The 24,054-nt window shown below is 51.4% G+C and overlaps 1 protein-coding gene across 1 annotated transcript in view; it reads right to left on the bottom strand.

Moving 5' to 3' along the window:
- Nucleotides 1-24,054, bottom strand: part of RASGRP2 (RAS guanyl releasing protein 2) — a 40,316-nt gene extending 16,262 nt beyond the window's left edge. Inside the window, exons 1-10 of the mRNA XM_081842456.1 lie at nt 23,933-24,054; nt 16,406-16,561; nt 14,461-14,563; nt 13,207-13,269; nt 12,429-12,560; nt 11,788-11,938; nt 10,296-10,469; nt 7,714-7,830; nt 6,564-6,845; nt 4,398-4,475 (exon numbers count right to left, since the gene is read on the bottom strand). Of these exons, the coding sequence (XP_081698582.1) occupies nt 4,398-4,475; nt 6,564-6,845; nt 7,714-7,830; nt 10,296-10,469; nt 11,788-11,938; nt 12,429-12,560; nt 13,207-13,269; nt 14,461-14,563; nt 16,406-16,505 (1,200 nt within the window). The 5' untranslated portion in view covers nt 16,506-16,561; nt 23,933-24,054. The remainder of the gene's footprint in view (nt 1-4,397; nt 4,476-6,563; nt 6,846-7,713; nt 7,831-10,295; nt 10,470-11,787; nt 11,939-12,428; nt 12,561-13,206; nt 13,270-14,460; nt 14,564-16,405; nt 16,562-23,932) is intronic.

Genomic DNA, 24,054 nt, shown 5'->3' with positions numbered 1-24,054 from the left:
AACTGATCCTTATGGCCAGTGGGTGGCGGGGTGTGTGTGTGTGGCACATCTGTGGCTAAAAAGCTGCCCAAGGATGAGCGCCAACAATCTGAACAATATAAAGAGAGTAGAGGAATTCCTTCTGGGTTGCTATTGGGAAGGTGATGGTTGGTTGATGAAGGACCTTGTGCGAGAGGCAGGGAAGGGAACATCTTCTAGGGTGGAAGGCTGGGAGAAGAAAGGGAAGCTGCTAGGTGAGAGCTGGGGGAGTCCACCCCTTTCTGCGAGAGATGAGAGTTAAGATCGAGCCGAAAACACCAAGGTTAGATGATCCTCAAGGCCTCTTCCAACTCTACAATTCTATGGTTCTATGACTTTGCATTTTCTTTTCTCTTTTTTTCTCATTTAGATCAGTTTGGTTTTTTATCATACTGTATTATGACAAAGCTTCAGTTTTTTAAAAAAAATATGGAAAAATGAGAGGGTAGAAGAATTCCTTTTGGGGTGGGTGGGGGGCAGAAGGACAAAGTGGAAACCCAGGTTTTGAACCATGGCTCAATGACCCCAAACTTGCTTTCCAGGTCAGGCTGACACCTCTGAGCATGTGCAGAGTCTGGCAATGGCCCTTGAGCCCCCAACCCCTCCCCACCCCAGAAGCAATCCTTTGCAAGACATTACCCGCCAGAGAAAGGAGGGCACAGATAGGATAGGGCAGTTGCAAAAGCTTTACCTGAACAGTGGCTGATCAGAGTTGGGCTTTGGGGAGAAATAATTCTAACAAGGCTGGAATGCTCAGCTGAGGTCTCTTAAGGGAAATTAAAGAGCAGAAATCTTGTGCAAAGTTAATTGTCTGGATGTGCTTAACATGCACAGAGTTTTGGTTTTTTAGGGGGCTGGATATGCAAATAGCAGCCTTGGGATCGAGGAGTTTAACTCTCTGAAGGTGCTAGTTGCATCTCAAGGGAAGATTCCCTGGGAGCTGCTGCAGCATCAGTTGGAAATGCAAAGGCAAGCTTTGGAGAGACAGCTCTTGGCAGGGAGAGAACATGGTACCCACCCACCACCACAGCACAGCTGCTCAGGTTTTCTTTTACTGTACTTTTAAGCCTAGTTGGGCCCTCCTAGAGTTTGGAAGGTGACTCCCTCCACCCCTTCCCTGACGTTAGCAGGTAAAGAAGATTGGGAGGAATTAAAGGTGGCCTTTTCTGCAGGGGGCAAGCAGAAAGACAGAAGTAGACCACCTAGCTCAGGCCTCCTCAACCTGGGGTTTTCCAGATGTTATGGACTACAACTTCCATCAACCCTCCAGATAGTGTGTTGTCGGGGGGGGGGCTGGTGGGACTTGTAGTCCAAAACATCTGGAAAGCTGCAGGTTGGGGAACACTGGAAGTTTGATTGACAGCTGCCCCAGCAGAGAACCCTCCTTTCTTGGGCTGCCTTTCAGATGCCAATAATAAACAAGTGCCTTGTTGGATGCAGGAGAGAGGAGAGCTGATGTGGGAGGTCACCCCCTAGAAGTGCTTAGTAATAATAATAATAATAATAATAATAATAATAATAATAATAATAATAATTTATTATTTATACCCTGCCCATCTGGCTGGGTTTACCCAGACACTCAAGGCAGCTCCCAACCGAATATTAAAAACATGTTACAGCATTAAACATTAAAAACGTCCCTAAACAGGGCTGCCTTCAGATGTCTTCTAAAAGTAGGATAGTAGCTTATTTCCTTGACATCTGATGGGAGGGCGTTCCACAGGGCGGGCGCCACTACCAAGAGGTCCCTCTGCCTGCTTAGGCCTTTTCTCTCCACTTGACTCTTTGTACGTAAAGTATTGCAAAAAAGTGCCCTGACTCTCCAGGTAAAAGGTAAAGGTAAAGGGACCCCGGACAGTTAAGTCCAGTCGCAAACGACTCTGGGGTTGCAGCGCTCATCTTGCTTTACTGGCCGAGGGAGCCGGCGTACAGCTTCCGGGTCATGTGGCCAGCATGACTAAGCCGCTTCTGGCGAACCAGAGCAGCACACGGAAACACCGTTTACCTTCCCGTCGGAGTGGTACCTATTTATCTACTTACACTTTGACATGCTTTCGAACTGTTAGGTTGGCAGGAGCAGGGACCGGGCAACGGGAGCTCACCCCTTCGTGGGGATTCGAACCGCCAACCTTCTGATCAGCAAGTCCTAGGCTCTGTGGTTTAACCCACAGCGCCACCCGCGTCCCTGAGTCTCCAGGTGCCCCTCCTCAAAAAGAAAGCAGAACCCAACAAGCAGAACTGACCCTGGACCTTCTTGCCGTACAGCAGGGGCGTTGTTAGAGGTTGGACCTGGAGTTCTTGCAGCGAACCCCAGATCTCCTCACCCACCCACCCACCCTTTTCAGAACTTCAAAAACTATTATTTGCTCATAGCAGACTGCAAAGCACAGTGTGGATGTGATGCCGCCCACCCTGTTCATTTCTCAGTGGGTAGAGCATGTTAATCTCAGGGTCGTAGGTTCAAGCCCCAAGTGGAGCAAAAGATCCCTGCATTGCCGGGGTTGGACTAGATGACCCTCGTGGCCCCTTCCAACTCTACAATTCTATGATTCTATATAAATTAAACATAGGCACACTTGTTACTGAGAGGGGATATGATAGCAGGCTTCAAATATCTGAAGAGCTGTCACTGGGAAGACAGAGCAAGCTGGTTTTCTGCTGCTCCAGAGGGAAAGACCCCAACCAACGGATTCAAATAACAAGAAAAGAAATTCCAACTAAATATCAGGAATAGTTTACGGGGGGGGGGGGCAAGAGCTGTTTGACAGTGGAACGGACAACCTGGGAAGGGGGTGGACTCTTCGTCGCTGGCGGTTTTTAAGCAGCAGTCAGATGGGCATCTGTTAAGGCCTCCTGAGCTGTGATTCCTGCATTGCAGAGGGTTGGGCTAGTTTCAGCAGGGGGCCGGTCCACTGTCCCTCAGACCTTGTGGGGGGCCGGACTATATTTTTTTTGGGGGGGAGAACGAATTCCTATGCCCCACAAATAACCCAGAGATGCATTTTAAGTAGAAGGACACATTCTACTCATGTAAAAACACACTGATTCCCGGATTGAGAAGATGATTGGGCTGGATTCGGCCCCTGGGCCTTAGTTTGCTTGCCCATGGACTAAATGACTCTCGTGGTCCCGTCGAACTCTGTGATTCTATGATCCTGTGCCTTTAAGTGCTTTGTAACTCTTGCTGCCCCTGTCACAGCAGTTTCTGCTCTTCCCCCTTCCTCTCTCCAGATGTCAAATCCATTTGCAATGCTCATGTCATGCTCGGCTCCCAAGGAGGCCAGAGAGGGTCATGCCAGGGATAGAAGGCGCTGCCTTGTCCTGAGCCATCGACCAATGACCTGCCCAGCCCAGCAATGACTCCCCTGCTCTTCCTCTTTTTCCGAACAGTCTTTATTTATGCATTCTCAGTAGTAAATACAGACTGATGGTCTAATTCAAAACAGCTCCCTCTTCCCCTCTGCCTCCTCCCCCGTTCATTCCATATATACAGTGGGTTTTTCCTGGGAGACGCAGGGGTATGCATACCCCTAAACGTTTTGTGAATCTAAGTTTGGCCTCATTGAGGGGCAGTATTTCAATATTCAAAAAGAGAGTACCCGTAAACATTTTTTAAGAAAAAAAAAGCTCTGTGCATACACACACACACACACACACACGTATATATTCCTAAATGGTCGGCTGCTCTGATCAGCTGGGCTTCTGAGGCCGAGGAGGCTCTTCCCAAGAATTTCTTCCCTGATCCTGAAATTGAGATCCTGGGGATTGAACCTGCGGCTGCCTAAATGCAATGGCAGGGGCTCCACCATGGAGATATGAGGCCAAGGCCACAAGCGGCAGGTCGAGGGCTCAGACCCCAAAAAGGAAAGATTGTGGGGTTTCACAGGTTCTCGCCTGGGCACGAGCCACACCTCTCTCACTCTCTCTCTCTCTTACTCACACACACACACACATGTCCTTGATTGATTGATTGATTGATTGATTGATTGCAGTTATATACCACACCCTTTTCTCCAGACAGCTGAAGGTAGCAGCATACCTGGTTCTCCCCTTTCTCCTCATTTAATCCCCCAAACAACAACCCTGTGAGGCAGGGTTAGGTCAAGATGCAGGGACTGGCCCCAAGGTCACCCAGTGAGCCTCATGGCTGAGTGGGGGATTTGAACCCTGGACTCCCAGGTCCTGGTCTGACACTCTAACCACTGCACTGCACTGTCTCTCAGCTGGCAGTTACAAGGTGGCAAGGGGATGAGGAAAACACACACACACACACACACACACACACACACACTCCTCTTCCACTGCCATTTCCCACACACACTTAGGGCTGCTTTGATTCGGGCCCCATCTCAATCCTGCCAGTATCATCGGGGGCTTACCGTGGATTTGTTCCGGGGCTCCCGCTGCAGAGAGAGCTGGTAGATCTCCTCTTCTGTCTGGTACTGATCCAGGGAGACCTGAGACACACACAAAGCAAAGTTAGAGCTTGAGACTTGCTGTTTCCAATATTAGAGTTGCCCCCGTTTTGTATAGAGAATGTTCTGCTTGCCAGCTGAACTCAGTTCGGTCCACAACTAGCCTTGAAAGTGCCACAACACTTTCTGCTTCTCCCTCTCCTGCTAGATCTGTTACAGTCTTTCTCCAAATACTTCTAACTGCAAGGATGGGATCCCCACTGCTCAATGCAGCCCCCGCCCACACTAGGTGGGTATTTAAGTCCAGGGTGTTTCAGGGGCTGCCTGAGTCCTTATATCCCAGCTCAGTCACTAAGATCATCTGCAGGGGTGTAATTGATCGTTCCCTGAGTTGCTGATGCTCATCAGACAACAACGAGAAAAAGAGCCTTTTGTACCACCAGCCCAGACCAGTGGAACTCTCTGCCACTGGAGATTCAGCAGGTTTCTTCTGTTTCAACCTTTTAAATGCCAGCAGAAAACTTTTCTGGGCTTTTCTGGCCAGGTCCATGCAGGTAATTACTGTAAGAACATATTCTCCCACAATGGCTAACTGAAGTCTCTTTTTAACTTTCCTACGGTTTTATTGTATGGTCATCTAGCCCAACCCCCTGCAATGCAGGAATCTTTCACTCAACATGGGACTCGAACCCGTGACTCGGTAGAGTGTCATGCTCCACCAACTTAGCTAAAATAAATAAATAAACAAACTCTGTCGAGGAAGTTTTGTAGGCCCCCATCCTGTTGGCTCAAATGCAACTGGGCTGCGTTGCAAAGGGAGACCCAGAGGTCACCACAAGCAATCTGCATCCCCTCAAAATTGTGGGATGTAACATCACAGAAGCAGTCAAATACAACATTTCCTGTTTGCCCAGAGTGGACACACAGGGGGATGTTGCTCCAGCCAGGTGGACTTCCTGTCACACCTGGTCTGGAGCATCCTCCCCCTGTGTGACCAGCTAGATGGGCATGACCCTGGGAGACCCCATAAAAGGGCTGGTCACGCAGCCATCTTCCCTTCTCTCCTAATGCTCTCACTTTCTGGACTACCTTCCTTGATGCTTTTGCTGTGTGCTTGTTTCTCAGCCAGCAGCACATGGGCTCATTCCTCACAAGAGGATGAATCCACACCTTTGTCTGTAACTGTAACTAAAAGCTAAAGCCTGCCTTCAGGATCATTCTGTGAACTGAATGTAAGCCAGGCTTCCTCAACCTCGGCCCTCCAGATGTTTTGAGACTACAATTCCCATCATCCCTGACCACTGGTCCTGCTAGCTAGGTATCATGGGAGTTGTAGGCCAAAAACATCTGGAGGGCTGAGGTTGAGGAAGCCTGATGTAAGTAAACCTTATCATTACTTTTAAAGAAGACTGTTGTGTCATTATTGTTTTTAAGAGGGAACTAAAGAGGATGCGGGTGGCGCTGTGGGTTAAACCACAGAGCCTAGGACTTGCCGATCAGAAGGTCAACGGTTCGAATCCCCACGACAGAGTGAGCTCCCGTTGCTAGGTCCCTGTTCCTGCCAACCTAGCAGTTTGAAAGCACATCAAAGTGCAAGTAAATAAATAGGTACCGCTCCGGCAGGAAGGTAAATGACGTTTCTGTGCGCTGCTCTGGTTTGCCAGAAGCGGCTTAGTCATGCTGTACGCCGGCTCCCTCAGCCAGTAAAGTGAGATGAGCGCCACAATCCCAGAGTCCGCCACAACTGGACCTAATGGTCAAGGGTCCCCTTACCTTTACCCCAAAGGAGATTTACCAGGAACAATCCAATCTGGACAAGCCACACTGGATTGCTTAACTCAAGAGATTCAAACGAACCTACCAGCTAGCTTCCTGCTATGTACAAGAGAATGTGCCCTGCTACTAGCTCACTAGCATGAGTGAGGAACGATAATATTTAATCAATATATCCTCTCCTACGATCCTCAACATTCCCACAAAAATGACCAAGTGTCTTGAAATCTGAAGTGGGGCAGGGAAGAGATTGATGGGAAGGAGCAACCTCTAAGCACTGGCCTTCCAGGACTGGAAAGTGGGGGGACACCCAAGGGCGTGGCCTGCCCTCCACATGGGGGCAGAAGCAGAGCTTACCATGAGCAGGTTGAGGAGGTCAGGGTTGGCCTCAAAGGGCGGGCGGATGCTCTGGACCATGGCCAGGTCACTGAGGATGCTGAACAGCTGCTGCATCTTGTTCCCGTTGAGGCACTTGTGCGCCCGGTCCAGCCAGTCGGGGAGGGCCACGTGGACGGCCACCAGGTCCTTGAGGTGGACCCCCAGGATGGGGAACTTAAAGCCCACGCACTCAGCAAAGCGCCGCCGGTAGCGGCTGTAGTTCCCCACGGACGTCAGCAATTCCGTCAGTGACTCCCAGACCTGAGCAGGACAGGGGAAAACAAAGAGTCGACAACAACAACAGCCCCTTGAAGGAAGGCGTGAAGGATGAGGAGGGGGCAGCCCTGCCTCCAGAGAAGCTCAGCTCTTCCCATGAGGGCTAGCCCCTTGCTTCTTCCAAATGGTTGCTATTCAACCAACATAAGGGAAAATGCAGATAAGGCAAGTCAGAAAAAAGGCCAGAGGTGTGGAGCTCTGAGGTTGTACTAGGGCAGGATCAGGTCCAACTTTTCCTACCAAGAGGACTGCAAGAGTACTTCAACATGGAACCCACACACTGTAAGGGTGGAGTGAGGCCAAAATTTGATTCTCCACCCCCAGCTCTTGTGCTACCTTCCCAAAGCTGGCCAAGTGATACTGTGGGCTTTGGGAAGGAGGCACCAGGCTCTGGCAGGGTCCTAGAGCCTTCCCACCTCCTCCTGAAAGTGGGAAAGAACTAACTAGGCTTTGGGAAGGAGACAGGAGGACTCTAGGACCCTGCCAGAGCCCTCACGCCTCCTTCCCAAAGGCCAGAGGCTGGCTGACCCAGCCCCACAAATGAAACATAAGGGTGTCTTTGCACCAGAGGGGTGGGAGGCAGAGTGGCAGGTCTTTAGGCAGCCCCACCCACAGAGGATCTAAAACCCAAAGCATCAATCTGCTGCACACACCCTCTCATCTCCCTTTAAGGATGGGGAGTGCAGACCCAGCCCAAGGAGGGGGACGGGCAAGAGAATAAGCAGCAGCAAGAGAGGCAAGTGTGGAGCCTGCTGAGAGCCTCTGGCCTACAGATTCTGCAGCCCCTGTGAGCTCCTTACACAGTCTGCCTCTCCTCTCAATGCAAAAAAGACCCACCACCACTACCACCTACCTTGGTGGTCTCCTGGCTCACGAAACTGTGGGTCTCCTTGAGGCGGGAGATGGAGCTGTGGCTGAGCCCCCCCACCACAGCCATCAGGGTGTTGAAATTCTGCAGCTGAAGGAGCCTCTGAGAGCGGAAGGAGAGGAGAAGTTTGGGGGGGGGTTGAAGGACAAGGCAGGAGAGGAAGAAATACAGTGGTACCTCAGGTTACATACACTTCAGGTTACAGACTCCGCTAACCCAGAAATAGTACCTCGGGTTAAGAACTTTGCTTCAGGATGAGAACAAAAATCATGTGGTGGCCGCGCGGCGGCAGCGGGAGGCCCCATTAGTGAAAGTGCTACCTCAGGTTAAGAACAGTTTCAGGTTAAGAACAGACCTCCGGAACGAATTAAGTTCTTAACACAAGGTACCACTGTAGTGGGAAGCAGAGGGAGGGGCAGAGTCAACCCTCACCTCACAGTTTCAGTGGATGCAATTTGAAGAAAGCCTTAACATTTCTAATCAAGGTTCTTCTTCTCAGCAGCTTCAGAAGAACAAGAAAAACACACATAGCCCACAGAGGCAAAGTCCCCTTTTAACAGGAGTACTGTAACTGGATAGGTCACAGTGGAGGATATTTTTTGGGAGGAGGGAGGTTCCCAGGAAAGGTGGGGAAAGCAGGACTCCCTGTCAGTTAGAGCAATTCAGGTCTTTTAGCTGGGGAACCTCATTTTTATTTAATCATCACTATTTTATTTTATTTTTACTATTGAAAGAAACAGCTCTTAGAGGGGGTGGGGAGCAATGTTTTAAAATAACACACACACACCCGTGCCACAATTTGGATTTCAAACAGCCTCTGCCCCTATTGTTGCTTCTGATTTGAAAAAGAAAAAATGAAAGATCTGCAGGTGAGACCTTCAAGCATTCAGAATTGTGCAAAGTAATCATTCCCGGCCAGTCACTACTACTACTACTACTATTATTATTATTATTATTATTATTATTATTATTATTATTATTATTATTATTATATCATCATCATCATCATCATCATCATCATCATCATCATCATCTGCATTTATATCCCAAGCTCTCCTCCAAGGAACTCATGCTGGTTTACACAGGGCTTCCCCTCCTCCTCCTCATTTGACCCCCCACAACAACCCTGCGAGGTGGGTTGGGCTGAGAGGCAGAGGCTGGCCCAAGTGGGGAATGTGAACCCTGGTCTCCCAGGTCCCAGCCTAACACTAACCACTACACCCTGCTGCCTCTCTTCTAGAGTGGGGCATCCCTGCTTCACCCCTACCTGAGGAACCTGATTTCCCAGCATCCTAAGACATGCAGGAAGTCTCCCCCTCCCCACCATCCCTAATCTCCTTGGGCCCAGACCCCCCAAATCAGGGGGAGTCCATGTGCAAATTGCAGTAGCCCAAAGGCTGCTTGAGGGGAGCCCCAGGCCCCTGGATGCTCTTTGATGCCAGCTGTAATCTGGAGCAGGCGGTTTTGTGCTGGTCCTGGATCACCTCCCGCCCCCTTCTCAATCTCTGAATGTATAAATAGATATTTAGAGAGTCTCCCCTGTGTGCGCTTTCTCTCTCTCTCTCCTCTTCAAAGAAAAACGACCTAGAAAAAAGGTTGCTCTGAACTTCACACTGTCCAGCAGGGAGAGGCAAAGGGCCAGCAGGTTTGATTAATTTAGCTGCCACCCCCACTAATTGAGGCTCTGGGCTCCAGGCGCTCACGCTTAGAAACCTTTGGGGAGGTTGCCGAGAGGCAAGGAGCAGGAAAAACAGGGCAAGACCTGAATCACAGAACTGAAGAGTCCAGTCCAACCCCTCACAATGGAGGAATCACAGCTGGGCTGGTGTTAGTTTGTCTGTTTACGGGGGAGCTTGGATTTGGAATTGGAAGAAACCTGGGTGGTAAATGCATCAGCTCGCGTTTGGTGTATAAAAATCAAGACGTCTGTCCTAATCTGGACTTGTCTGCAAAGTTCACAGTTTGGGTCCCCACTGGGTTATAGGGCTTTAGGATTCAGGGTTATAAAATACAGGATCTGGGCTCTAGAACCTCTTACATAGGATGCTCAGTGATAGCGCAACACCTCAAGAAAAAGAAGAAGAGTTTGGATTTGATATCCCGCTTTATCACTACCCAAAGGAGTCTCAAAGCGGCTAACAATCTCCTTTCCCTTCCTCCCCCACAACAAACACTCTGTGAGGTGAGTGAGGCTGAGAGACTTCAGAGAAGTGTGACTGGCCCAAGGTCACCCAGCAGCTGCATGTGGAGCAGTGGGGAAGCGAACCCGGTTCACCAGATTACGAGTTCACCACTATTAACCACTATACCAAGGACTGCCTCTCACCAAATAAAAAGTCCTGGACCCTGAGATCGTCCTCAGAAGCCCTTCTTTGTGTGCTTCCTCCATGTGAGGTCCAGAGGGTGGCAACACAAGAATGGCAGTTGGCTGCGTTCAGTGGCTTGTTTGTTTGTTTGTTTGTTTGTTTGTTTGTTTGTTTGATTTGAGAGGCTCAAAATCAAAAGCAGGAGACAATCTCAAGAGGGTTGCAGAAGGCAAGGATGTTCCGGGCGCTGCCCTTTCTCACCTGAGCCACCATGACGAAGCGAGTGATGACCTGGGCTCGCTGCTGGGCGGTGGGCTTGCTGAGCACCATGAGCTGCACCCACTGGGAGACGCTGTTGAAGAGGGTGATGAAGCGCTCCAGAATGGGGTTGTCCACCGTGCAGCCATGCATGACGAAACTGTGGTAGTCTTGGAACTGGGGGGGGGGGGAGAGGGGAAAGCAGATCAGTTGAGGCTGAGGCAGGCCAGCCATTTGAACGGTGCCCAGATGGGGCCCAGAAAACAGCACATCCGTTTTAAAAACACCAACACGAACCCAGTGAGGAAACTAAGATTTTGTACCTGAGCGTGCATATTTCCTCCTCCCTCCCCAATCCATTTTCCTTTCATGTCGTGTCTTTATATATATATATATATATATATATATATATATATATATAGGGACTCTTGTTTATACTGATTTGCAAGCCGCCCTAATGGGGTTTTATTTTATTAACAGCACAATAAAAAATATTTTCATTTAAATAATAAACACACAGTGATGTCTGGAATGTTGGCACTTAGAGGATAAGGCTCTCAGTGGCTACTAGCCCTAATGGCCGTGTTCCGCCTCCACTCCTGGGGGCAGGAAGCTTCTGCTGAGAGTTGCTGCTGTTGACTCTCAGGTCCTTCTCTAGGGCATTTGGTTGGCCATTCTGAAAAAAGGGGCTGGTCCTGCTCCCAGGGTCTTATGGGTGTGGGGTAAGGACACTCCTGGCTCTGTGGAAAAGCCAAGCCTGGTCTCAGAGACCTGGATGGTCGTTCCAGGGAAAGGGAGGTAGGGTGAGAAGCAGAACACAGCCAGTAGGCCGTGGTGGTCACCAGCCACAATGGCAATAAAAGAAGATGAGATAGATTCATGGAGGAGAGGGTAATTGAAGGCCACTTGCCAGAGCAGCTATGCGCTGCCTCCACGGTCAGAGGCAGCAATGCTTGCGGTTGCCAGTTGCCAAAATCCACACAAGGAGAAAGGGCCCTTGCCATTACCATTCTAAGAGGTGTTTGTGGTGAGTTCCGGCACCTCTTTTTCTAGAAAAATAGCACTGGGTTTGGGTTGTTTTAAGAGTGCTCATATTGTGTTTGGTGATGTTTGTGTGCCACTTTCTCTCCTAAAAAGCAGGGCATGCATCAGTTAAATACAGTGGTACCGCTGGTTGCGAACGGGATCCGTTCCAGAGGCCTGTTCACAACATGAGCAGAATGCAACCCGCATCTGCGCGTTTGCAGGTCGCGATTCGCCGCTTCTGCGCATGCACATGACATCATTTTGTGCATCTGCGCATGCACGAGTGGCGAAACCCAGAAGTAACTCTTTCCGGTACTTCTGGGTCGCCTCGGGACGCAACCTAAAAACGCGCAACCTGAAGCAAACATAACATGAGGTATGACTGTACCCGTGGCCCTCGCCAGCAACACCCACACGTGGAGGGTGGGGCGGGAAGGGACTCAGACACTGCCACCTTCATGGATCTTACCAGGATCTTGCTGAAGGAGTGGTACTCCAGGTGGGTGAGGTGTTCGGCCAGCTCCCCCGACTCCAAGTGGTCAAAGAGAAGGGACGTCTTGCGCTTCTTCTGGGCCACCGGCTGGCGCTGTGTGACTTGCCTCTTCCACTTGTAGGTGGGGCTGGAAGGGGGACGCAAGAGTTCAACCTCTACCTGGGATGTGCAAAAGCAGAGGTGGGGACCAGCTGGCTCCTAATGGGTACTAAGGACCCGCCTGCCAACTTGGCCCCAAATCCCTGGCACTCGGGGAACTGCATGCCGCTGCCAAGTTTTCCAGATCTCAGCCTTAAAGTCCCACCATGAGGCCAGTCCTGCAGCTTGCAGAAAGTTTGCATACAACAGAGCTAAATGCAAGGTGAGGTTTTCCTTGGCTTCCATGAATTCCATTCTAAACCCCACAGAGGGAGCCACCACCAAGGAGGCCCTGCACTTGCTCCCAACTTGCTGAGCTCAGGGTTCTGGGGCAGAACTCGGTGGATGCCGCACACCATGAATGCAAGGCTCACAGCCTGAGGTTCACACACCGGAATCAGATGCAACCTGCCAGAACTTAACCCAGGGAGGACAGGGGGCAGGGACTGTTGTGGGGGGGGCCCACGCTGTTTACCTACACGCTCTCTATGTCAATAAGGCTGCTGTGACGTTGGTTCCCTTCCCGGCCCAGAAGCTCCTTCAGTTCCTTGATCTGCTCAGCCAGCTCTGGGTTTAGGTCAAATTCCGCTGGGAACGCAGAGATCCAGTATCTGCCGGAACCAGGAGTGACATGGTCAGTGGCAAAGTCAGAAGGGGGCAGCAGATTGTCTCCAAGCAAGGAGGGCAGAAGATTTGCAGCCACCTCTCCACCACCCTGCCCCACACCCAGCCAGCCCCCAAAGTCCCGAAGTACCGCAGCGTCACATGATTTTCACTGTGAACACCTTGCTTTGGGATGGGCCCAGAGTGGCTAGGGAAACTCAGCCAGATGGGCAGGGTATAAATATATCATCATCATCATCATTCCCACAGAACATCCATCCCGTGGGAACCACACCAGTATTGATAGGTTTTATTCATAAGGGAATGGAAAAGAAGAAGTAAATTTCAAAGTAAGTTTGTTGGCAAGTGCACTGTTTGGGTGCAATGTCATTTGCAGTGTGAATGGTTATTTTCTCAGTTATGCTTCAACTGTGAGGAACTTTCAAAACAGGAAGTCTCCTGCCTGGCGTCTAAACTAAGAATCCCACCTGCCCTTCCTGCCGGTCCCAGGCCCACCAACAGCTTCCTAAACTGAAAAACCCCAAATGTTACTTCCCCAACCTCCCACTCCCCAAACTGTCCAGACCATCCCCTCATTTTCTCTCCATAGCAGCCTTCCCACAAGCCACTCCACCCTCCTGCTCCAGCACCTACCGGACCAAGTGGCAAGTCTTGACTTGCAGGGAGCTGTTTTCTGACCCGCGAGACTCCTGGTAAGTTCAGGGCAGAGTTAAGGAGCAAAAGGGAAAGAGGGAGGAACTGTGTGCATGTTGTGGGGTATGGGGGGAAAAGGGGGTGTTTTAAACTGCAAACTATCCAATAGGTAAATTAGAGCAAAGGCTTTGTGCTGCAGCTGCATCCAAGCTATTAAAATTATGATCGCAAAAAGAATAAATTCACTTCCTGCATGAAACTTGTACTTCATGTGAGGTTTCGGCCTTCATGCATGGAACTCGGTTTTGTCAGCAACCGGGCCCCGGGCTCTATTAAAGAGAGGTCTCCCATCCCACCACTGTTGTGGTTTATAAGTGTGAAGAAGAAAGCACAAAAAATAATACGAAGAAAAGGATCCAGGACATAAAGAGAACAACTATGCACAAAAGGAAGAAAAGCTGGTGCAACAAGGGCCTGGCAGTGGGTAACTCTGGAGAGATTCGGGTAAGGCTGTTAAGGGTGCCGGGAATTGTAGTTCTGTGAGAGGAAAACTACAACTCCCAGAATTCTTCGCTGGGAATCTAAAGGCGCTTTAGACGTATGATATGTACACAGTCCCAGTTCCACTGCCGAGAGCGCAACTAACTACTTTTTTCATCCTTGGGAGCGTAGGGGCCAAAAGGCAGGTGCCCACTCATCCCACATTCCCCTTGTCCCCTTCCCCACCCAGCTTGAAGACATGGAAAATAACAGCCTGGTTGTTATTTCCCAAGAAGCAGGTATTGGCAGCTTCGAAGAGAGGAGGCGCCAAACGCCCATAAATCATTCCTCTTCCACTGTGAACTGCAAATGGAAGTGACTCTCCAAGCTTCAGGGGGCCGGTCACTTTTTCTGGGTGGTCATCATCCCGCAATGCTGCAGCCACAACAGGGCAGTGGGAAGAGAGGGAGGAAAGGTCCAGTATCCTCAAGCTGCCTGGGGGGTTTTTTGGGCGGTGGAGATTCTGAGTGATCCATATGTCTTAAGTCCTTTGCTACCCCTGCACTAAGTGTCTTCTAGACATTATGGAAATGCAGCACCCATCACCCCCCACCCCCGGGAAGCAGGACTATGCTTCCTGGAGCAGACGGTAGCTGCAGTTCAAAGCACCTGGCGAGCACCAGGACAGGAAAACCTAGCGCAAGACATTTGCAGAAAGAAAAGATGCTGCTGGCTGGGTGTGGGGATTGTGCCCAGCGGGCTAAGGAAGGATATATCTGAAGCAACTTGGCGGCCAGCTCTGAGGAAGGGATGTACCAGGGGTGCATCATGAGAAACATGCGGACCAGCTGGGGGTCTCGAACTTTGCCCTCATCGTCTGGAAAAAAGAAAAAGAAATGCAAGTCAGAGCAAGTCCCTCCTGGGAATTTAACAACAACAACAACATCCTTCATTGGAGGTTTTTAAGCATTGGTCGGATGGCCATCTGTTGGGGATTCTTTAGCTGCCTTGCGGGGGTTGGACTGGATGACCTTGGGGGGTCCCATCCAAGTCTACAATTCTACAATTCTGTGATTTCCCACTCTGCCTCTTGCTCCACAGGGCCCACAGCCACAAAGCCCGCCCACCCCCACTCTCCCACCCCCTCCATCACACCCTGCACACTGTAAGGATGGCCAACATGGCGACCTCCAAATCTTTCGGACTTCCAACTCCCAGCAGCCCCAAACAGTATGGCTGATGGTCAGCGTTGATGGGAGTTGTAGTCCAAAGTGTAAGAACTTAGGAGGAGGCTGCTGGAGCTGGGCATTGGCTCATCTAGTCCAGTTTCCTCTTCTCAGAGTGGCCAAACAGGTCCCCATCCCACCCCCCACCCCTGTGGGAAATCCACAAGCAGGAACTGAGCACAACAGCCACTGGCAAAAGCAATGCCTTTTGGGTATTTGTGGGATGTTCCTCTGTCAAAGGAGGTTTGCCACACCGCCCCTGCCCCCCACACTGCCGCTTTAAGGTTTCATGAGAAAAGTGAAAAGGCCTTTGCCTAAATATATATTCCCCTGCTCAGTTTGAAAGCTTTTGAAAGCTTTTACTGCTGTCCTCTACCCCAAAGTAATTTTGTTAATGTGTTGGCCTTTTTAGGAGTGTTTTTATCTTTTGTTGGTGATGCCTGCTGCCTTGGGTCCCTTTTGGAACAAAGGCAGCTTCTAATAATGTTTATAGTCCTAGATAAACACACACCCTTCAGTTCAGACCACTCAGGAGCTCAGAAGTGGGATCAAAGACCATCCAAAGAGCCCTGGAGCAGGAGCAGCAACAGCAGCTGCATCAGGTCAAAGGAGGTCGTCTGGTCCAGCATCCTCTTTCCCAGGAAGAGGGGAGGATATGATGAGCACAGTTGCCCTTTCCTGCTCATCCTCTTCTGAGGCTCTGGTGCTGGAGGGCTTGTACAGCACAATCACATCTTACGCGCTATAACTTGAGCAATTTCAACCACACGCGGTTGAGGGCTGGCCGGTTGAAACTACACAAATCAAATGCATGCACAGCAGAGAGCTTCAAGGCTCTTTTTTATGTGCCAGGTTTTCCCAACGTGGAAAGTGCTTTTCATTTTCCCATACAATTTTTACCGAATTTCCAAATTTTTACAAATTCAAATCCAATAGTTGCATCGTTTCATGCACTGACTTCCCACCCCACCCTCCACAGTGATTTTACTCAAACTCCTTTATGCTGCATTCTCAAATTCTCTTCTATTACCAAACCCCTGTAATATTTTATCTTTTTTCTGCTGCTGCTCCTATCTCGTATCCTGCCCACGATTTCATTTGTTTGCAGTGCTTGTCCAAACAGGCCAAAAAAGGGCTTCCATTCTTCTATAAAACGTTTGTCATTTTGATCTCTTAATATTGCTGCCAGCTTTGCCATTTACGCATAGTCCGTAACTTTTAAAAGCCATTCCTGTTTTTTCAACTCTGCCTTGCTTACCTGGCAAGGCCCACTCAGCACAGGGGCTCTGGGATACCCTCACGAGATCTCACAGGGCCGTCCGAGTTCCCGCGAGATCTCATGGGGCCATCCCCATACTTCCAGAGTCAGTACACCAATGCAATGCAGGACAGGAACAGGTGCTTTAGAGCATCGCCAGGCCAAGAAAACCACTGCCCCACCTCCTGAGGCCTCAGCCATTTGTCCCTTCCCTGCCTCTCCTGCTCCTCCTCACCAAAGGCCTCGATGCAGCCCTGCAGAAGCTCGTCCACTGTGCAGCCCTTTTCCAGGTCCAGAGTCTCAGACATTGTGGCTCCCGGATCCCCTTCGTTCATGAAAGACGCTACACAGCCACCAGTGGGTCGCTATCCCCAGGGAGCAGGGCAAAAACCTGAAAAGAGAGAAGGAAAGAGGTTTCAGACATCTCTGAGGTTACAAAGGAGCGTGTGCTCTCCATCCCTCAGGGCTCGGCCAGGGGGAAGTGGGTGCAGGAGCCCAGAGGGGGGTTTTCCCCAGATTAATAGCATGCCAGGGACGTGGGTGGCGCTGTGGGTTAAACCACAGAGCCTAGGACTTGCTGATCAGAAGGTCGGCGGTTCAAATCCCCGCGACGGGGTGAGCCCCCGTTGCTCGGTCCCTGCTCCTGCCAACCTAGCAGTTTGAAAGTATAGTGCAAGTAGATAAATAGGTACCGCTCCGGCCGGAAGGTAAACAGCCTTTCCGTGCGCTGCTCTGGTTCGCCAGAAGTGGCTTAGTCATGCTGGCCACATGACCCGAAAGCTGTACGCTGGCTCCCTCAGCCAATAAAGCGAGATGAGTGCCGCAACCCCAGAGTCGGCCACAACTGGACCTAATGGTCAGGGGTCCCTTTACCTTTACCTAATAGCATGCCGGGTTACTGGGTCACTATTAGCACATCAGCCAAGTGGCTTGAAATCAGCTTGCCTGATGGCCAGTCTGCCCAAGGCTTACAACTGGCCGCAAGGAAGAGGAGGAGGCCCTGCTCCCAGATCTGACATAAAGACCCAGCAGACTGGCAGACATGATAGGCAGGGCCTTTCTAGTTCTGGCCCCTGTACGTAGAACCCTCTCCCCCAAGAAGTGCTAGGTTAGGTTTTGAACAAACCCTTAAAATGTTACTTTCTTCCAACTGCATTCTATTAAAAGGTGGCATTTTAAACTGCCTTTGTCTCCAGCTCTTCCGGGGTCTGTTTGTTTTTGTAACCGAATTGCTTTATTTGTATTTTACTTTTCATTTTATGGTTTCCGTTCTCCTTTGCCACCTGCTTTGAGTACACTTTGCCCTGAAAGGTGGGATCTCCGTACTTTCAAATTGACCAATGAATCAATAAAATGGCAGGCCAGTCTGTTCTCCTTTGCCACCTGCTTTGAGTACACTTTGCCCTGAAAGGTGGGATCTCCGTACTTTAAAATTGACCAATGAATCAATAAAATGGCAGGCCAGCCGGTGTGATAAGAAGCTGGAGGGGTGCAAAAGAGGCAGTGGTCACCATCGTGGTTTGGTTGTGGGAATGTCAGCCAGCTGGGAATGGCACTTTCTGCCTTTGCTCTGGGATGCCAACATTTCCTTAGCTCCCAACCTACCTTGTGTCTCCTAGTCATGGCATCTCTCTCTCTCTCCCCCCCCCACCCAAATGCCATGAGGACAGTCTTACTGGATCAAACCATGCACACCTACCCCAGCATACTGCCTCCAACAGTGGAAAGCCTATTGCTCCAGAAAGCTCTGCAAGTCAGGCCCTGAAGGCAACATGGACCCCCCTGAAGCATTCAAAACAGCCTCCTGAGGACTAGCTGCTTTGGGGACACATCCCCCCCCCCAGGAAGTGCTCAGCGTCATCTCAGAACAGCAACGGGGGAGAGGAAACAGCGTTTGAGGGCAGGCAAGAGGATGAAGAAAGCCACTGGGTTGAGCCTCTTCCACTCACAGAAGATGTCAGAATCGTACTCCACGACTTTTAAGTGGGGGCTGCTCTTGCTGGGGCAGATTATATAATAATTGTTTCTTTGAAGAAGGGAACTGGGTGACTTGTCATTTGCTTCATCCTCATCCTTAACGATACACTGAACTCAAATGCTATCTCCGGCATGTTGCAGTGGCTCGCTGCTGAACTTCCCCAGCCTCGGGGTACATAATTGGTTCTGCAACAGGGGTGGGTAACTGAGGTGGGGGCTGGGCTCCAGCTTTTGTGGTACTAGAACTTCTATCGCCCTATGCTGGCTTCTATCACCCTATGCTGGCAAAATAAGCATGTGCTTAAGGTGGGCACGACAGAGAGTTTCCATTGCCAGACTTGCTACGGACCATATGGTGCAGCTGAACAAAAATAAACATTATTTCTACAAATATAGAAAAATAAACATTATTTTCCATCTTATGGTAGGTTTCATTTCATTTTGAAAGATGAAGTTTCATTTGGTGGTTTATTCTTGTTGAAAATTTGAATCAGATATACATGGGGGCACCAAAATCTTTTAGGAGCTTCGGACAGTGTTTCCCAAACTTGGGTCTTCAGTTGTTTTTGGACTACAATTCCCATCTTCCCTGACCACTGGTTCTGCTAGCTAGGGATGATGGGAGTTGTAGTCCAGAAACAGCTGGAGACCCAAGTTTGGGAAACCCTGACTTAGGGCCTCTAAGGGTCTTAAAATCTGGCCCTGACGATGGGAGTTGGAGCCTGGAAGCATCCGGAAGACGGCAGGTTTCCAATCCTTGTTCTAGGGAGGATCTCCACTTGACAGGCCACAAGCAATAAATTTGGGGTTTAAACATTCCCCCTGTGATGCCCTTCTTATTGCACATTCGTGCTCACAATGCTATCAGTGCAGTCACATACCATCCCACTTTTGACACTTTGGGACGTGGGTGGCATTGTGGTCTAAACCACTGAGCCTCTTGGGCTTGCCGATCAGAAGGTCGGCGGTTCAAATCCTCACAATGGGGGAGCTCCCGTTGCTCTGCCCCAGCTCCTGCCAACCTAGCAGTCTGAAAGCACACCAGCACAAGTAGATAAATGGGTACCGCTGCGGCGGGAAGATAAACAGTGTTTCTGTGCACTCTGGTTTCCGTCACAGTGTCCCATTGCATCAGAAGCAGTTTAGTCATGCTGGTCACATGACCCAGAAAGCACTGCAATCCCACAGTTGCCTTTGACTGGACTTAACTGTCCAGGGGTCCCTTACCCTTTTTTTACTTTTTACTTCTTGCACCTGCAAAGGTTTTGGGGTGGTCGCACTGCCTCACTTCCAGGTGGTGCACACCCCAAACCTTCCTGCTGAAAGACCGTAACTTTTTACAACACAAATTGTTCTGCTTTATTTTTGTCCTACTTGTGTTGTGCTACACACACACATCTCCAACTCCAAGAGCAGAGAAAAAGATCCAGCACTCCTGGCTCCCAGCAGGGCCTCTCTGCCTCCTTTTGGACATCTGAACCCAAGCCAGGCAATCTTCAGTCCCCTGGAGAAATGTTGGACCACAATCCCCTTTTGCTGCTGCCTCTCTATTCAGGAGGAAACAGGGCGACGCACAGCTGGGGTGGGGAATTCATTTCCTCAGCCCTCCTCTTCCTCCTGCTGCTGCAAATGGGCAGGAGCAGAAAAGGACGGGGTCTCCTTGGGGGACGATGGCGCTAAGTCACTACTGCCCCCCTCCCCAAGCAGATTCTCTCGCCTGTCCATCCTGCCACCCTCCTCCTCCTCGTCGTCCCAAGCAAGGGAAAGAAGCAAGGAATGTTGGAAAGGCACACTGGGCTCCAGAGCTTCTGCCAAGGGATGACTCAGGGCTGGCAGCTGATTTTAGACAGGCCCCTCTGCTGCCTGGGAATTCCAACTGGCCTCTCTCAGCGGCTCTTGTCCCTGGAAACGCCAGGCCTAAACAGAGAGTCTGCAGCTCATGGACGCCCAGAGAAAAGAGCTCAATTGTAGGCTGCGAAACTTAAGAACCTAAAAAGAGCCTGATGGATCGGGCCAGCGGCCTATCTAACCCAGCCTCCTGTTTTCACAGTGGACCACCAGATGCCTGTAGGGAGCCCGCAAGCACCAGACCACTCTCCCGCCCTGTGTTTTGCAGCAACTGGCAAACAGAAGCATCGCTGCCTCCAACTGCAGAGGGAGTGCATAGCCACTGACAGCCTGTCCCTCCATGAACTTGCCCGGTCCTCTTTTAAAACCAAGTTGGTGCCCATCACTGCCTCTGGTGGCAGGGAGTTCCATTGTCTAAGAAGCTTCACTTGCCGCAGGCAACAGACCGTCACACCAACACATCCAAACACAACGCACTCATCCCTCTTAATGTGGTGTGGTGGTCAGAGTGTCCAGCTCAGGGCCCGGGAGACCAGGGTTCAAAGCCTCACTCGGCCATGAAATTCACGGGGTGACCTTGGGCCAATCGCTGTCTCCTACCCTAACCTATCTCACAGGGCTGATTATAGAGGATAAAATGGAGAGAGGGAGAACCATGCCTTGAGTTCCTTAAAGGAAAATAAGGAGAGGTGGAAATGTAATGAATAGATAAACATGGTTAATACAAGAAAAAATGAGACTTTTAAGTGTTAAAAACAGAGCCTGGATAGCTCAGCTGGTTAGAGTGCGGTGCTGATAATTAATGCCAAGGTTGCGGGGAGCTGACACAGCTGTACCCCCCCCCAAGACAAGAACTAGGAAACTTCCCTTGCCGTCTTAGCTCAGTTCTGTATCTATACGGACTGGCAGCAGCTTAGACAAGGAGTCTCTCCCAGCTCTGCCTGAAGATGTCGGGACCTGAACCTGGGACCTTCCACACGCAGAACAGGTGCTCAGCCACTGAGCTACAGCCTGACTTTGGCTGCATTCTGAAAACACATGCTGCTCCCTTGCTCTCACTAATCTATTGAGCTGTATCACTAAGGCCTTAGGGACACAGAAAGTTGCCCTATACTGAATCAGAACACACACACACACACACACACACACACACACACCGCCAGTGGCGTAGTGTGGGTTATCAGCACCCGGGGCAAGGCAAGTTATTTGCGCCCCCTAACCCATGGATTTCCGCCCCCTAACCCATGGATTTCCCTAACCCCCAGATGTTGCGCCCGGTGCGGCCGGGCCCCCCTGCACCCCCCACGCTACGCCACTGCACCCCGCTATCCGTCTAGCTCAGTATGGTCCACACTGGCTGGCAGGAGCTCTCCAAGGTTGCAGGCAGATGCCTGCAGATGCCAGCAGAGACTGAACTCTGGCTGCAGGGATTTGTTGTTTTGAGTACCAGAACTGAAGTGTGCTCACACAAAATGTGCTCTCATTTCCACAAGTGATCTTCATTTCGGCAGGATAATTGAGGGCGGCATCGTTTTACTGTTGCTTTGTTTAAACCACTGGGAGTCAGAAATACTTGCAAATCACAGAGAGCAGGCAATAGATCCAATAGATCTTTCTCCTTCTGACAACCCCTGGTGTAGAGTGTTTGGAAAGGGTGGAAGCCTGTTTAGCCTGGGTAAAGGAAATCTTTGGGGTGGGCGAGGGGACGCACAGAAGCCCCCTACAAATCCCAAAAGGGCTTTCCAGAAGGGCTTTCCTCATCCTCACCATGCAGAAGAGGGGGCTCCCAACAAAATATTTTTAAAAAAAAACAGTAAAACATCACCCATTAAAAACTTCCCTTAAGAGGGCTGCCTTCTATAAGTCAAACAGTTGTTTATCTGTTTGACATCTGATGGGAGGATGTTCCACAGGGTGGGTGCCACTGCCAAGAAGGCCCTCTAGATTTCTGTTGAATGTTAGGGGACACTTCTCAGTGGAAAAAAGCAGTTCGGCAGTGGAACTAACAACCTTGGTGCAGAGAGAGGGACGGGAGGCGAGCTCTCCCGCCCTGAGGATTTCAAGCTGTGACCACCTGTCAGGGATGCTCAGACTCTGGAGGGCTGGCCTGGATGGCCTTGAAGACCCCCATCTCCAAACTCTCTGCTTGCACGATGCTGTGAAACCCAGGTTCAAATCCCCACACAGCCATGTCCCTCTCTGGGCTAGTCATTCTCTTTCGGCCCAGCCTACCCTGCAGGGTTGTTGTGCGTGGGGAAGAGGCCCCCAGGCCTGTGAGCTGGAAGGTGTTCAAGCAGAGAGGCGGGCAAGCATCTGCTGCTCCTTCCCCCAGCAGGGAGTTCTCCAGCGCAGCGCCCAGAATCCCGGCGTGGAGTAAGGAATGTCTATGTCGTAGAAGGAGATTATTATTAATCTTTTGAGACAGGCCTTTGTGCTCGGAAATGGTGGGTTGGCGTTTTTTGCTGGCGGAGTTATTTTTAGGCAAGTTTTGCTCAAAAGCCAGGCAGGAGCGCCAGGAGCTGAGAGATGGCAGGCCAGGTCGGTTGGCTACAGGAGAGGCGCCGCTTCAAGAGAGGCACAACCCTTCAGACCCCACATCTCAGGGTCTCCCGTCCCCTCCTGATTCCTGCAAACTGATTTCATTTTCTCTTCCCATCCCGCACCCCCCCCATCCATTCACCGCACCTCCAACGCAATGCATACCCAAAGGCCTCCTTGCAAAATTGCATGTTGCAAAATGCCATTTCCCAACAGCCGCCCTCGAGAGCAGGGTAAATATATTGACAGCAGATTGTCTGAGTGGCACAAACATTTATCAACACGCGCAGCTGCTGCTGTTGCTGATTTTGCACACACACAAAAGGCGAATGGGGAGAGATAGACAGAGCAAGCCCCGGTGCTGCAGAGGGGGCGCGCAGAAAGGCAAGCCCCCCCCCCCGCGCGCTCTACAATCCAAAGCCTCCGCGCAGGGCGGGGGTGGGAGGTGGGGGTGAAATGCAAGTTTGCCCTCTGCACACAACCTGCGCATCACCTCCCACAGGGCTCCTGCCACCGCAAACCCGCACACACAAAGACACACATACACACACACGCTGCCGAGACGCACAGGCGAGGCGCCACCGTTTCGCTGCTGCTTTGCATGCACGGCGGGCGCCCACGGCAGGTGCAGCCCCGCTGCCACGCAAGGGCCACACACCAGACAACACCCCCCCCCAAATCGTGGTGCACCGAGGGGCCACGGCGCCCTTCCCCAAGCCCCGCTGAGCCCAAAGCACTGGTGGCTCCACATGTCCGGTCTTCTGCCCTCCCCATGGCAGGGTGAAGCGGGCTGCGACAGCTGCCCTGCAAGAGCAGGGGAAATGCTGCGCGGTGTCGGGGGGGGGGGGCGTGCGGGGAGCGCAAAGCTGCACTTTGCATGGCCCTCAAATCGAGCAAAGGCACCCAGGCGGCGGAATGGGCGGTGCAAGGCAAATGACCTCCCTCTTTCATTTGGGCAACGGGGTGGGGGGGAGGCGACCCCAAACCTCTTCCCTCCCACCCCCCACTTCCATGCGGCAAGGGGGTCAAAGAGGCTTAACTTCTTTCTAAAACCTGCCTACCTGGACACCGCCCCTTCTGGGAAGCGCAGGTGCTGCGGATGGGCTGCCAGGGGAAAGGCACTCTGCACGCAGCCAGAGGCACTCTCTCCGCCTGGGCAGGTGCCTCCTCGGAGCTCTCGCGTCCCACCCTTCCCAAGAATAGCGCTGGGGCAAAAGCAATGCCTTCCCCCGCCACCTTCCCAGGAGGCGCGCACTCGGTACATGCCCAGAGGTGCTCTCGCCGCGGGGCTGCAACGAAGGGTGCGCGCTGACCTCTAGCAGAATGGCCCGGGGAACGACTCCCTCGGCGGGAGCGACTCTCGCACTCTCCCGGCCGGGCTGGCGGCGGTGGCACTCACCGTGGCTTCGGGGCGGCTCCAGCCCGCTGGCGCTGCGCTCCGACGGCCGCTCGGTCCGGCTGCAGCGGCGCTGCCTTTGCCTTTGCCTCGGCGTACGCAAAACGCAGCCGCGTCTCGCCACC

Source organism: Podarcis erhardii, assembly GCF_964252035.2.
Source record: "Podarcis erhardii genome assembly, chromosome: 15".
Taxonomy (NCBI): domain Eukaryota; kingdom Metazoa; phylum Chordata; class Lepidosauria; order Squamata; family Lacertidae; genus Podarcis; species Podarcis erhardii.
Note: the sequence above shows the minus strand (reverse complement) of the source record. Positions and strands in the feature narration are given on the sequence as shown.